The 13,290-nt window shown below is 52.3% G+C and overlaps 1 protein-coding gene across 2 annotated transcripts in view; it reads left to right on the top strand.

The window, feature by feature from the left end:
- The first annotated feature begins 1,209 nt into the window (after window positions 1-1,209).
- The window catches only part of LOC100122141 (irregular chiasm C-roughest protein), a 72,829-nt gene continuing 60,748 nt past the window's right edge, over window positions 1,210-13,290 (top strand). Inside the window, exon 1 of one of the 2 annotated variants that reach the window (XM_008203560.4) lies at window positions 1,210-2,364. In XM_008203560.4, coding sequence (XP_008201782.1) covers window positions 2,291-2,364 — 74 coding nt within the window. In that variant the 5' untranslated portion in view covers window positions 1,210-2,290. The remainder of the gene's footprint in view (window positions 2,365-13,290) is intronic. The other variant, XM_008203558.4, reaches the window with a different exon arrangement.

Below are 13,290 nucleotides of genomic sequence, written 5' to 3'. Positions count from 1 at the left end.
ACGGACGCGGAGAGAAAGGGAGCTGGAGAAAGTAACGAGAAAACTAGAAAATACGCTAACTCCAGGGCTATTTCAATTTCAATGGACAATAAAGCGAAGCCGCTTAGTTTGCCACCAGCCATATAGCCCCGCAAGCGTCTTTTCTCTCGTCCGCCGACTATATAGACGACGACGGTGGCGGCTACGCATCGAAACTTCGGAACACGCTCCGCTTCACCGTGGCTGCCGCCCGCACACACACACACACACACAGAGTCACGGGCATTCACGCCGTAACCTCTTCTCTCGCTCGCTTCCATCCCTCACTTGTATATCTCACCCTCTCTTTTGCTCGTCCCTTGCATACAGACGAGAACGCGCGCAGGCAGAGCCAGAGAGAGGGAAGCTCGCTCGCGCGCTCTACCTCGTAAAAGTTAAGCTGGACCATTAGATTAGGTGGACGCGCGAGCTGCGACGTCCCTCCGGCGACGCCAATAGCCTGGACGCTAGTATCCGTATACCTACGAATACCTACCTACCCACCTACCCACCTACCTAGAGCGGCAGCAGTACTTATACGACACCGGAGGGGTCTCGAATCCACGACATTAGTCAGGATTCGCGCTGCAGGTATATACCGCTATCTGCGCTCCCTCCCTCGCATTCACTCGATCTCCCGAGAGAGGGACAGACAGGCCGAAAGGGACACGCGAGCGAGAGCTCCAAGGCAGAGGAGGGTTTGCTCGCGCCGCGGCCTTCGGAAGCCCGCACTTTTCTCGTCGCGGAGCAGCACCCTTTCTCTCTCTCGCTCTCGTATCTCCATCTCCAGCGCCTCCGCTATCTATCTCTCTATACTACACTCGCATAAAGCCAGTGGAGTGCGGCGCGGGATCTGCTGCGCGTGCGCGGCCTGCGGGTGCTCGAACACTGCTCTCGCTCGCAGCAAGCTCCACTGCATCGGCAATGGTATTAGTATAGTAAGAGGCGCACACGCACACACACACAGAGGCGCGCGAGTCCGCTGCCCCCACTCGGCGTCCCGAGCGCCACGCGACCCGCTACCCCCACCGGCCGAGCACGAGTGCGTGGCGCGCGTTCCGCGGACTGCTGGTGGGGACTGGAGGCGCGTGGTGCGCCAGCGCGGGGTGGGGGGAGAGCGAGCTGCTGCGGCAGCGGCCACGGCGGCTCTGCTACTGCTGGCTCTCCAAGGTGGTGGGGGCACCACGGGGAGAGAGCGGCGTCGCCAGTTCGGAAAGAGCAGCGCTCCCGGTAAGACCGTCCCTCCGCTCCCTGTCGGAGCGAGCGAGCGAGCAACTCGAGTGAATTCCGTGTACCCCGTGCGTGAGTAGCGCGAGTGTGCCGTCGCAACCTCTTACTCTCTCTCTCTCTCTCTCTCTCTCTCCGAGGCACCGAGAGAATCCGCTCTTCCGTTACGCTGTCTGTGCCGCGAATTCCGGAGCAGCGCTGTTATGGATGCGAGGAGGCGCAGGGCTCACGACCTCGACGCCTGACACTCGATCCTGGACAATAGGAACCGCGAGTCAAAGTCGGTGAAGTCGGTCTGGCCGATGCTGACTCATTCTACTGGCCCGTGGCCCGTGGCAGCAGCAGCTCTCCATGCAGAAGCAGCCCACCGCAGCCACTCGGTCGGCCGGCTGCAGGACCAAGAACATCGGGCCGATCAGAGCCGCAGCCGCTGCAGTGCCACCGGGTAATAGGCAGCGCTCCTGACCCCCGGACAGGCTCCTACACGAGGACCGCCGTAGCTGATGTGCGCGGCACCTGTTGTAGTTGTGCTCGTTATCGGCCGCACGCAATACGTCGCGACGTCTACTGAGTAGTAGTGAGACACGTACAGTGGTGAATGAAGCGGGCCAAAGGTCAGCGTTTCCGCAGCAAGAGAAAGAGGGAGTGCATCGCGACTGCGATCGATCGATACACTACTAGTTAATTGTGTTGTTCTTGTTGTTTGTTGTTGGTGCAGGGTGCTTGTGATGATTCGATTTTTCGGTTCTGCCACGCAGCGGTAGTGCAAGGATACAGCCACTTCGAACATATCGGTTGTGTTTAATATTCTCCTTGTTTTCTCCCTGTGCACCGGACCTCGGCGGACGCGTGCATACAATCACGCTTCGGCACATGTCACTGCGGCTAGGATGTACGTTAAGTGGAAGTGGATCCGCGGTGGCTCATCGTGAACTTGTGCGCGTGCACGAAGAGGCGCGCGAGGAAAGATAGAGAGGGAGCACGAGACAACGAGGAAATTGTGCATTGTTATTGTTGGTGTTGTTGCGTTCCTCGATCATCAACCATGAAGATTACGACGAGCTCGAGAACGTGGGTCCACGAGGAGACGAGCACGTCCCAAGCCAGCGCCGCTAGCAGGTAAGAAACGAAATTTTTCGTTTTTCGTTGTCCCTCTGCGCTTGCTCGACTCTCGTGCTTCACTATTGCTTGGTAGAGAGCGAGCAGGGCGACACTGGAGGTATGCAGAGTATGCAATAAGAGCTTTACCAGTAGGATGGCCTTCTTGTCTTTTTTTTTTAAATTCGCGACAGGTTCGAGTCGATGCGAGTTTAGCACATTCCGAGTGCGAGAGCGATTCGTTTTTGCGGGGGGTGAATGCGGAGTCGTGATTCTGTCCCCGATATACGCGCGTCAGCGTCGCTGTTTATCCGCTTTTCAAACTCGCGGAATTTTTTGACGCGATACAATATCATTTGAGCGTATCACTTGGCACGTGACAGAGAAACTGTACGTTATGAAATAGATAAAATTATTGATCGATTTTGTACCCACAAGCAAAACAATGTCACACCAGCGAGTTCGCGCGTCAAATCGTGCCTGAATTTATAAGCAGTTCCTGAAGAACGCTTCATTAGGATATCGATTTCTCCGGTAAGGTCGTTCGCGGATAGCCGAGCAGGCAAATATAACAGAAGACAGGGGGAGAGATAGAGGGGGGTAATGGAAAAAAAAGAAACGCGTGAGCAGGAAAGTATAAAAAGCTTTTTCTTCGACGAGTGAACGGCGGCACGCTTATTAACGCTTCGATAATAATTGGTTCAGCAGAGAGTATACGCTTTTTCATCGTATATATATATATATATATATATATATATATATATATATATATCTCTCTCGCGCGCGCTCTCGTACGTCGTTTTATTCTTGCGAAACTCGTCTTTTATTATATTCCCTTTATGCTTCAAAACAATCGCCATTCAGATTTAATAAATACAACGACGGCGCCTCTCTCTCTCACCCTGAAAGACAACGCCGGCATCTACTTCAACTCTCGGGGGTTTGCAACGTCTTCATTCGCGCGCGCGTTGCGCTACTTCTTCCCCTCTCTTCTCCTCTTGCCTCTTTAACACCTTTATCTCCATCTTTACTTTAGCGACCCTCTTTGCTCAAGTATCCCACCGCTTAACGTAAATATTACGTTTATACAGTCAATCGATAACGGCGATTGAAAGCCTGTCAGTTAAGAATGTCTCCGTTATCCCAGCCCTTTGATGATTGAATAATAGAAAGTGGCGGTATCCACATAAATAAATAAATAATTACATTGGAAATCTTTACGATTGGATGCACGTATCTGCTGTCCTCCGAATCCGTTTTTAATTAAATTAACAAAAGTCGTTTTCCGCCGGTTAAACTTTTTCGGGATAATTGCGTAGGTAAAAGTTTATCAGCCCCCAATTGGCACGTCGCGCCGTAACGAGAATCTGCTCGCCTCGCCTGGCCCGAGAGCATCAACCCTAACGCGTAACTCTCACCCTGCTTTTTACTCTCTCTCTCTCTCTCTCTCTCTCTCTCTCTCTTTCTCTTCCACTTTCGCGAGTTCCTGGGATCGGCAAATACCGCTCCCGCCTCCGCTGCCTCCTCCGACGACCGATCGATTCGCTAAAAGTAAATAAAATTCGGTCGTCGCTCCATCTCTGCATTTGCTTTCTCGCAGACGGGAGAATGATAGCGACGACTACATCATGTATTTAGCCTTATGCTGTGCGAGTGATGAAAAGCGACAGATTGATGTTTTTTGATAGATGATACATTAAAGAAGCGACTCAATATTCGGTATACAGTAGTAACTCTTGGCTTTTACATCGTTTTGATGCATTTCCTTTCCGCCGACGTCGTCGTTCCGCAAGTGCAGGTGTCGATTCAATTAACTGACAGCTAAGCCCCGCGCAGACTGCAGATCCGCGTGGGAGAAAAAGGAGCTATCGTAAAAGAAAATGACAAAGCGCGCCGACGAGCCCGTTGAATTTAATTACGGATAACAATTAAGCCGATCCTCAAGCCTCCGCCTCCGCACCCTCGTTCAAGCTTCGATCTCCCTAATTAGAAGGTGCCCGCGACATTTGATAATCGCCGTTTCAGCATTTCTCCATTCCCTGCGCGACTTTTGCGGTATGGGTTTTCTCGACAATCGACATTTTAATACACTAACGTCCGCAGATAAACTGAGCAATGCTTGAATGTGAATGAACACATACTTGCTATCTTTCAATGAACTCGAAGCGAGTCGTCCGATCCGTTAATGCAGCTCGTATAAAGTCAGTAATTCGTCGGCTGTTTGATTTCGAAAGTCGCATCATCCGCGCGCGACGCTGCATAAAAGGCCCATTCATCGTGTGCCATCTCCGTAATTCCACAGGCGATCTATTCTATTCTCCGCACGGCTTGCGCGACCGCACAGTCGAACTATGTGTAATGGCTCGTGTGGATTTCTCTCCCTTGGCCTACCGGATATCGAAATATAACGAGGGATAATTGAAGCCTGCAGCCATTCGAAAGGGAATTTGAATTATTACACTCCGGCTGAAGCGCATCCTCGTCATTCGACGATTGTCGTTTCAGCCGCGCTCCTTTCGTGCAAAAAAGCAAATCATGGGCCAATTAGTCGCCGCACAGCCGCGAGGATCCGAGCTATTTCAGCAATCTTTTTCCGATGTTCTGCAAAGATTCTTTCCGTCAAACACGCCGGATCGCGGGTCTCTCTCTCTCTCTCTCTCTCTCTCTCTCTCACTCTCTCTCGGCGGCGTTACGCGCGATCTCGTTACGCGATCGGGACACTTGCTCAAACACGGCCCCTCGCCTCCCTTTGCCCGCCGCCGCTGGCCGCCTGACTGCCTGACTGACTGACTGCCTGCCTATACCTAGACTCTCGACATTTTCCCCCGATATTTGCGCACGGGCGATATTTTCTCATCTCGTATTCCGTTAATTTGAATACGTAACGAACCGGAAAACTCCGCATATAAAATAGTCTCGCCTTCTCGCTTTCTTTATCGCTCTCGCACTCGTGCTCACTCTCTCCGCGTTGGGTTAGCCTTTGCTGCGCGCTGTAAAAAATGTAAGAAGGTATATCGCGCGTAACTGGAAATATATACACACCCCCTTCCGTCTACTCGGCTCTCTCCGCGCGTATGGAGCCAAGCAGAACGCGTTCATCAAAAGCGCTGGTTTTTCAGTTCTAAATATTTGCCTCTGAATCCAACGAGGAGCAAACGAGGCTGCCAGGCTATATTTGCACTTTTTTAATTTCGGAATTCGCGGGGGTTATTGTAGTGTGCGTGCAAGCGGAAACATTCTCTTCGGCAAAACGTTCGAACGAATAAATGTCCATTTTGCTCCCTACACGCGAGCATATAATTAATGGAGAAAACGCGAACATATTAATGCTGCTCTCTTCGAGGGAAAATCTGTATCGGCTTTTTGAATCTTTCCATCGAGAGCTTTGTCGGTGAAAAAAAGAAACGTACGCGCTTTGATGCTCACATTAATGAATCGGATTACGGCGACAAGCAAAGTATCGTTGACAGCTATAAATATAATGCATACCCCTCTGGGTGAGGAAAGAGAAAGGAAGGAAGGAGGGGGTCGATCTGTACGATTTTTTTCATCGCGGTATATTTTATGTATGAGCGGGGAGGACAGAAAGAAAGGGAGTCGCGCGTGGGCATGTGTGGCGATGTGTGAAAAAAGGTGAGTCAGCAGTCAGTACAGCGTCTACTCTACTTTACCGTCGAAGCCATCATGCGCGAAGCTCTGCGTTACCCCGCCGGCATCTCGATGCGCGATCGGCTGACCAATCATTATATTATCGGGATTGGCGCTCGAACGGAAAATTGCGTGAAAAGATTCTTGAATTGAAAATTTTTTGCTGCGGCGTAAAATTAAGCGAGACCACGCGCTCGTCCAGCTTATATTATTCACGCTTTAATAATCAGGGCTGGGTGGTTGGCTACGGTCCGTATACGGCAGCGGAAGCATTGATAAGCGAATGCTGGATAAAATACGCGCATCGGGGGTATTTTCATTAAAGTTAATCTGGATCTCTCTTTGATAAGAGTTTATTTCAGAATTTATTAGCGCGACGTGGTCGGCGCGGCATTATCTCCCTCCCTTTTGCGATAAAAATGTTAATTCTCGACGATCACAATGAAATCGGAGCAAAAAAAGAAACAAGAGAGAGAAGTGAAAATTCCCAATCGGGTCAACGAGGTCAATGCGTGCGCTGGTATATCAGCGTATAGTCTGCGAAAAGAGGGCCGGCAGCATGCAACTGTAGGAAGAAGAGACGAGATGAGAAGAGCGGAGCCGAGAGTAGGGGGCGGGCGGTAATCGAGTCACGGATGCGAATCCGCAGGAAAAGGCGAACCACCGCCGGCAGCGCCGGGCGCGTATACGTACGGAAGGCCTTGGTCATCGCTCTCGAATAATTGACTCCGATAATGTCCGCTGATAAAAGTGACTACGTACCGCTTCTCTCTCGCTTACCCACACACACATAGACACGCGTGCGCGCCTTCTGTGTGTACCGCTACCCCTCCTAAGTAAGCGGCTATTTATCAAGATCGTCGTCGTCGTCGCTGCAGAGAGAACAGAGTGGAAGCGCGACGAGACGAGACTCTCGAGGGTGAGGGAGAGAGACACAAACGCGCCGCCACGGCTGCGACTAGACGAGGACGGAAACTGCACGTAGCCTCTAGAATACACAGACACGGGCGCGCGAGCTTATCCCCGACCGGTGCTACTGCCGCTGCCGCTGCTGCTCTTCAGCTCTGTAGTTGTCGACGACGACGACGATTTTGCTGTCCTTTTCTTCTGCTTTCCTTCTCGCTCTCCCTCTCCCGCTGCTTTATTTCGAGAAACGTGCGCCGGGAGGGGAATGTGCTCCAGCAGACAGAGAAAGGGCCGCGTGTGAGCGAGACAACAAGCGAAAAATTTTCTCTTCGCCTTCCCTCTCTCTCTCTCTCTCTCTCTCTCTCTCTCTCTCTCTCTCTCTCTCTCTCTCTCTCTCTCTCGTCCTCCTTTCCGTGATATTTCACTTTTTAGGGGTCGGGGCTTTCCTCCCCGAGTGTGTACAGCCGCGCGCGACTCTGCGACTCCCTTTATCATATATATAACGAGAGAGAGAGAGAGAGAGAGGAGAGCTACAAATGGCCGCCTTATCGTCAGGCTGCACGGCGAGCTCGATGGCCCCGAGGAAGAGAGCGTAGGGGACAGCCGCACATTCGAGAGAAATCTCGAGCCCAATATGTTGCACGTCCCGCCGAAACGATGTCTTGAGGGGGTCGTCGCCGCTAGCATATGTCGGTCTCGACATCAGAGACGCTCACGTATGCGCGTTACGCGACGCTGGCCCAGCCCCTAAGTGGCGCGAGCCAGTTTCGGTCCATCAGCTCTTGATAATGCGAGGCAGCGCGAAACGAGAGTTAATGAGCGGGGGGAACGTTGTTGTTTCTTTCGCCGCGAGAGGAGCTGGAAAAAACACGCGGCGGCGCGATTCCGAACATCTCTCACTGAAAGTAATTCGTGAACAGGCTATACGAGAATAGCATCTGCTCAAGCGAGCAATGACCCCCGGTGCAATTAAATTTCAGTTCAAATGTGACTCGTTGTCTGCTTGACGCAAATGAAATTTCGTTCTTTTTAGCTCCGGCTGATCGATTCCCTGCAGAAGCTCGAAGGAAGGCTTGAGATCGGCCGCACGTCGTTTTTCGACACGGGGCAAATTGCTGTACGACCATTAATCCCGTAACACATAGGGCCATCGACAGACGGGCATTGTACACGCACGCGCGCACACACGCTCGCGATGACACGGAGCACATCAGCTGATGACGTAGCCTCGTTCTCATTACGGCATTATTCAAGGCAGAATCTCCCTCCTCCGCAGCAGCTCATTTATAAGTCCCCTCATGGCTGCAAGCTCTCTCAGTGATGCGGCGCAATTTTCACGTCGTTTCGGGCGACAATCGGCAAAGCGACGACCGCGAACTGATGACCACGCGACGAGTAAATTCGCACGCACGCGTACTCCCTCGCCTCGGGCTGAAGCCCGTTGAAAAGCATCACAGCGGTGAGCGCGAGGACGCGGCGCGGGGATAATCCCGCGCGTATAAATGCGCGCGATCGAGGGACGAGGCTGGGGCTAATAACACGGCCATCGAATTCGACCGCGCTGGCACTTCGACAAAGGCAAATGATGCGGTTTAACGCCAACTCTCTGTCCGCTCTCTATGCGCGCAGCGTCGCTTGTGTATCTCTTTCATCGGGCAGCTCCATCTCTCTGCGACAGCCGCACCCAACTGCGCAGATGACGGCGAATAATTATGTGTACGGCCGAGTTCGCTCGGTTACTTCCATCGATCCCAAGTCCAGCATTTCGGCCGGCCGACGCAACTATTTAGTCATCTCGAATCAATACCCGAGAGCCGGATGCCATGCCGGCTCTCGACGCTTTGCCGCTGCGTTTCCTAGTTCGGCGAAACATCAATAGCCCTCGAGCGAAAGTTCTAGCTCGCTGTTGTTTTTGGCCGCCGCGCGCTCCGAACAAGTTCGCGGAGACAGTGGCGAGCTATCATTATTAGTGCCGTGAAAAATATTTTTTCAGAAAACTTTGCGCTGGCGCTGCTCTCTGTTTTCGCTCCCTGATGCCCCGCTCGCCCGACCAGCGCGATGAAAAAAGGCGATCAAGAGCTTCTTTGAAACGACCCTTTGTCACAGACGCACACGTCTGCAACGCGAGCAGCGAAGACGAGTCAGCGATAAGAGTCCGCCGAGCCGTACTACGATGCATAGCGTCCGAATGTATCGTAGACGTTAGCTCAGTGGTTAGAGCTCCCGCTTGTTAATCTCGGGGTCCGCGGTTCAAGTCCGCGTCTACTCTTTTTCGCTTTCCAACTCGTCTCCTCTCCGTCCGTTACACCTTTTACGGGTGTGTGCTGTATTTTCGAACAGCCCATGCCCGAATTCACGCGGCGGCGGTTCGTCCGTCTCCTTTCATCGCGTTGGCTTTGCTCGGTATTCGAAAATTGCGATGCTGGCAAGATTCGCCGCGGATTTGCAAATTAAAGCTCCCCTTTGTTCTGGGAAAAAATTAGCAGACTGTGCAGCGAGCGAGCGTGCCGCTGCGTACCAACAATGAAGCAGAACATAAATTGTGTGTCATCCGTCCGAGTTGAGCTGCGAGAAAGTCTCGCCTAGTATTACCGGCGCACTAGATGCGATGACAAGATAAATGCAAATTATTTTCGTGCCGTTGAGGGCGAACAACGCTCCTGTCGAGAAAGTAAAACAATGTCGCGTGATATTGGATTGCTGATCCTCTCCTTTGTCGCGCGGCGAAAGTACAGTGGAAGAAAAAACGCCGCTATAACATCCCTCCGCCGTGCCCATTGTTTTGCGATCCGCTTCCTGAAGGAAGAGAGTGCCTCGTTCAGCCCGGCATTATGATGTAAAAAAACATAGCTATTGTCGCGACTATATGCCCGACACGCTCCGGCCCTGATATAACAACAATCCTGGCGGACTTAATCGGGATCAGGCTTGTAATGCTAAGAGAGGGGCATTTTTTCGGATAAAAGCTTCGTCGCGAGCGCGCAGTAGATAAGGTCCGGCTCCGGCCGGCCGTTGAAAGCAGAGCGAGAGTATAATGCGCTTAATTTATCCCGTGAAAATATTGTCGCAAATGCGTAAAGGGGCCTCCGAGAGAGAAAGAGAGAGAGAGAGAGAGAGAGAGAGAGAGAGAGAGAGCAAGGGAGCTGGGAGAGGGAGAGCGCGCACGATCGGAGATAAAACCAACAGCGGATATTTTCTTAGCATCTCTCCTCCTGTTCTTCTCCATCAGCGAAACGAAGGGGCAAAAGCTCCGAGCGGTGCACGATTATTTATGCTCGTGTAACGTAACACTGTTATTTTACCCCGAGAGGCAAATGACGTCCTTTTGTTCGTAGCTTGGGCTACTGTTACCGCAGCCAAGAGGCCAAAAGTAATTAAAGAATTTTATACGCTCCGCTCTCTTAACCCCAGCCCGCGACGAGACGCACTGACAAGCCAAACATTTCTTTACAAGCTCCGGCGCAGAAGCTCGTTCCGTGCCAGAAAATTCAGTGCGGCCCCGTGGAACACGCGCACACAGATACACAGAGTCGAGCTCGTTTTATCTTTCTCCATTCTCATAGCGCGCTGCAGTTATTCAAGTTAAATTACTAAAACGAGAGGAAAAAGGAGAAGTTAGCCGGGAATTCTCCACCCAGTCCGCCGACGCGTACGGCGCGCATACGTGTGCGCTAATCATACCGCGCAGGCTGATCACGAATTTCATTCGCTTCGCCCGCTCTTCCTCGAGCGCCGCCGCGCGTAATTTTACAGCGAGATTCAGCGGCGGGCACTTAAAAATTCTTTGCCGTTTCGTATAATATATAACACGCCCATCCAAGTTTCGCGAGACTCGCAGTGCAGCGCCGGGAGAGAGAGAGAGAGAGAGAGAGAGAGAGAGAGAGAGGGAGAGAGAGAGAGAGAGAGAGAGAGAGAGAGAGAGAGAGAGAGAGAGAGATTGATAGGAGTTAGCATGCTGCTTTAACATGATAGACTTCATCACCTGGATTCTGTCTGCGCTAATGTGACCAAGGCACGTTATGCGAACGAATCGATCGGCGCGCGCGAAACTGAAAATATCAGGCGTGCTTCCGCCCCGCGATTGTTAGTACTGCTGCTGCCGCCGCCGCCGCCTGTAGCTTGAATATTTATGTGTCGGGGAGCGCGTCAGTTGTCGTGGATTATCGGAGCGTAAAATTTGAAATAATTCGAGATTATTCGATATGGAATACGCCGAGCTCTTCGGAGCGTAGTGTGATCGATAAAATTCGACTGTGAAAATTTTTGCGATTCAGGCAGAAGCACCCTCGAGACGCGACTCCATGTCGTTATTCTTTTCACTAAAAGCCCGCCTGAAGGCACGGAGCGCAGCCATTAACGTCTGCGTTACAAAATTACGAATTTCCATTTGCGTGATTCAAAGTAGTACTCTAGTCCCGCTGTTCAATTCCCTTCTCTCTCTCTCTCTCTCTCTCTCTCTCTCTCTCTCTCTCTCTCTCTCTCTCTTTCTCTCAGTCCCTCGCTCCTCGTTCGCCCCCATTATTCGCTTCAGCTTCTATTTTTCTGTTAATCTTCGTTACCGCGCAAGGCTGTATATTTTTTTTCATTTGCATCACCCGAATGGCTTTTCAATTCGCGGCGACGCCATCGCGGGGCCTGGAGAAATGGCTTCGCCGGGCGCGGAACATCACTCGCATAAAAGCTCAATAGCAATAACTGAGTGTGTATACCCGCTAAAAATCGACGGCAGAAGACCAATAAATTTATTATGCGGCGGATAGCGAGCGTTATTTTTAGAATCATCTTGCTGTTAAGAAAATCAATACTCCACGGAGCAGTGCATTACGCGCGGGAGACTCGCTCATTTTCTTATAAAAACGTGAGAGCAGCTCGAAACACAACGTTAATTATTGCATTCAATTAACATGCCATTACGGGAGCGCGACGAGCACGTCGCTGTGGATTACGAAATATTTATCAAGTCGGCGGAAACCGGAGAGCGTGCGCGCACTCAACGGGGGCAAGAGAAAAAGTAAGCTGCGAGAGTACGCAATTCGCGAGGCTCATTCATATAAATGTCGTTGATTGTCGAACGGGCTCATTAAGAGAGCGACGACGCGCTGGCACAGTTTCGCGGCATAATGCCGGGGTATCGAACTGGACGTCGGACCGATTGCCAAAGACATATGCGGATGCGGCCATTGTGATTTCGGCTCGCGGAAAAAGTTCTCCCGCGGCATTAAAAAGCAAAGCGCCGCGGGACAGAGGCAGTGCTTTGTCAGCGGGGCTAGGCAACAAAGCTGCATTATTCCAGCGAAAGCTCGGGCCGCGCGCGCACACACATCGGGCTTTATTAATATTTCAATAATGGGAGCTCCTTAGGTCCCCAGAGAGGAGCCAGCCGGCGCTGGCGGTCGAGCGGATCTTCGCGCGCAAGTGTATACACGATACACACGATAATTACCCCGACGATGGTTACCCGTGTTCCGCGCGCGAGCATCGAAGCGGCCAGCCTCTCCCCCGACACCCTCGGGCGCACACAATGCTGCGGAGCAACGGTCCTTCTCTCTCTCTCTCTCTCTCTCTCTCTCTCTCTCTCTCTCTCTCTCTCTCTCTCGCTCTCTCCTCCGCCCGGGCTATAGCGCCGTCTGGGGAATACTCGAGCGTCGGCGCCCGCTTGGCCCGGGGTCAACTCGCGCCGCCGCTGCTGCTGCTGCTACTGCGCGCATCCGCCCGGACAATTCCGCTCCGGCGGGACGGAATATGACAAAGCAATATTTTACTCAGCCGCATTGCGTCTTACTCTACTACTGCTTCCCGCCCGGCGGAGCGCAGTTTTTCCCTCGTGAAACCCTCTACGCACGTACGCGCGCTCAAAGGAGCCCCGATTCCAGGGGTATCCCAGTTTTTCGCTCTCTTTTAGCCGCACCTCGCACTCGCTGCCACTTATGTTTCTACTCAGCGTCTTTCAGTCGCGTTTTGCGCGCTCTCTTTCATTCCGCGGCTCGCATTAAGGGAAACTCCATCTGAATCGAGCGCGAATTGCTTTGAAAGGTGCCGCCACGGAAGGTATACACCGTGTGTCACAAGCCAAAACTTGGCTGCGGCTGCGTGTCGCGTCTGAGACGTTCCACGCACACGCGCAATTACGCGCGTTTGCACAGCTGCTATAACATTGGCTCTGCAGCTTTCGCGGGGACTCCCGAGCCGAGTACGCGAATATTAATCAGCGTCGCTGCTCATGTTCGCGGTGGAACTGCGCGAAACGGAAAGACAATGCGAGCGAATAAATGAATTTGTGAAACTCCGCGCGCGTGCGCGACGTCAAAACAATCGAGCAATTTTTCAGCCTCATCAGACGCGAGTGCGCGCGGCGCGCGTGAATGCGCCATTTTCTCCCGATGAATTGCTTCT

The sequence above is a fragment of the Nasonia vitripennis genome, chromosome 5 (genome assembly GCF_009193385.2).
Source record: "Nasonia vitripennis strain AsymCx chromosome 5, Nvit_psr_1.1, whole genome shotgun sequence".
Classification (NCBI taxonomy): Eukaryota; Metazoa; Arthropoda; class Insecta; order Hymenoptera; family Pteromalidae; genus Nasonia; species Nasonia vitripennis.
The sequence above is the reverse complement of the archived record's forward strand: the minus strand, read 5'-3'. Positions and strand labels throughout refer to the sequence as shown.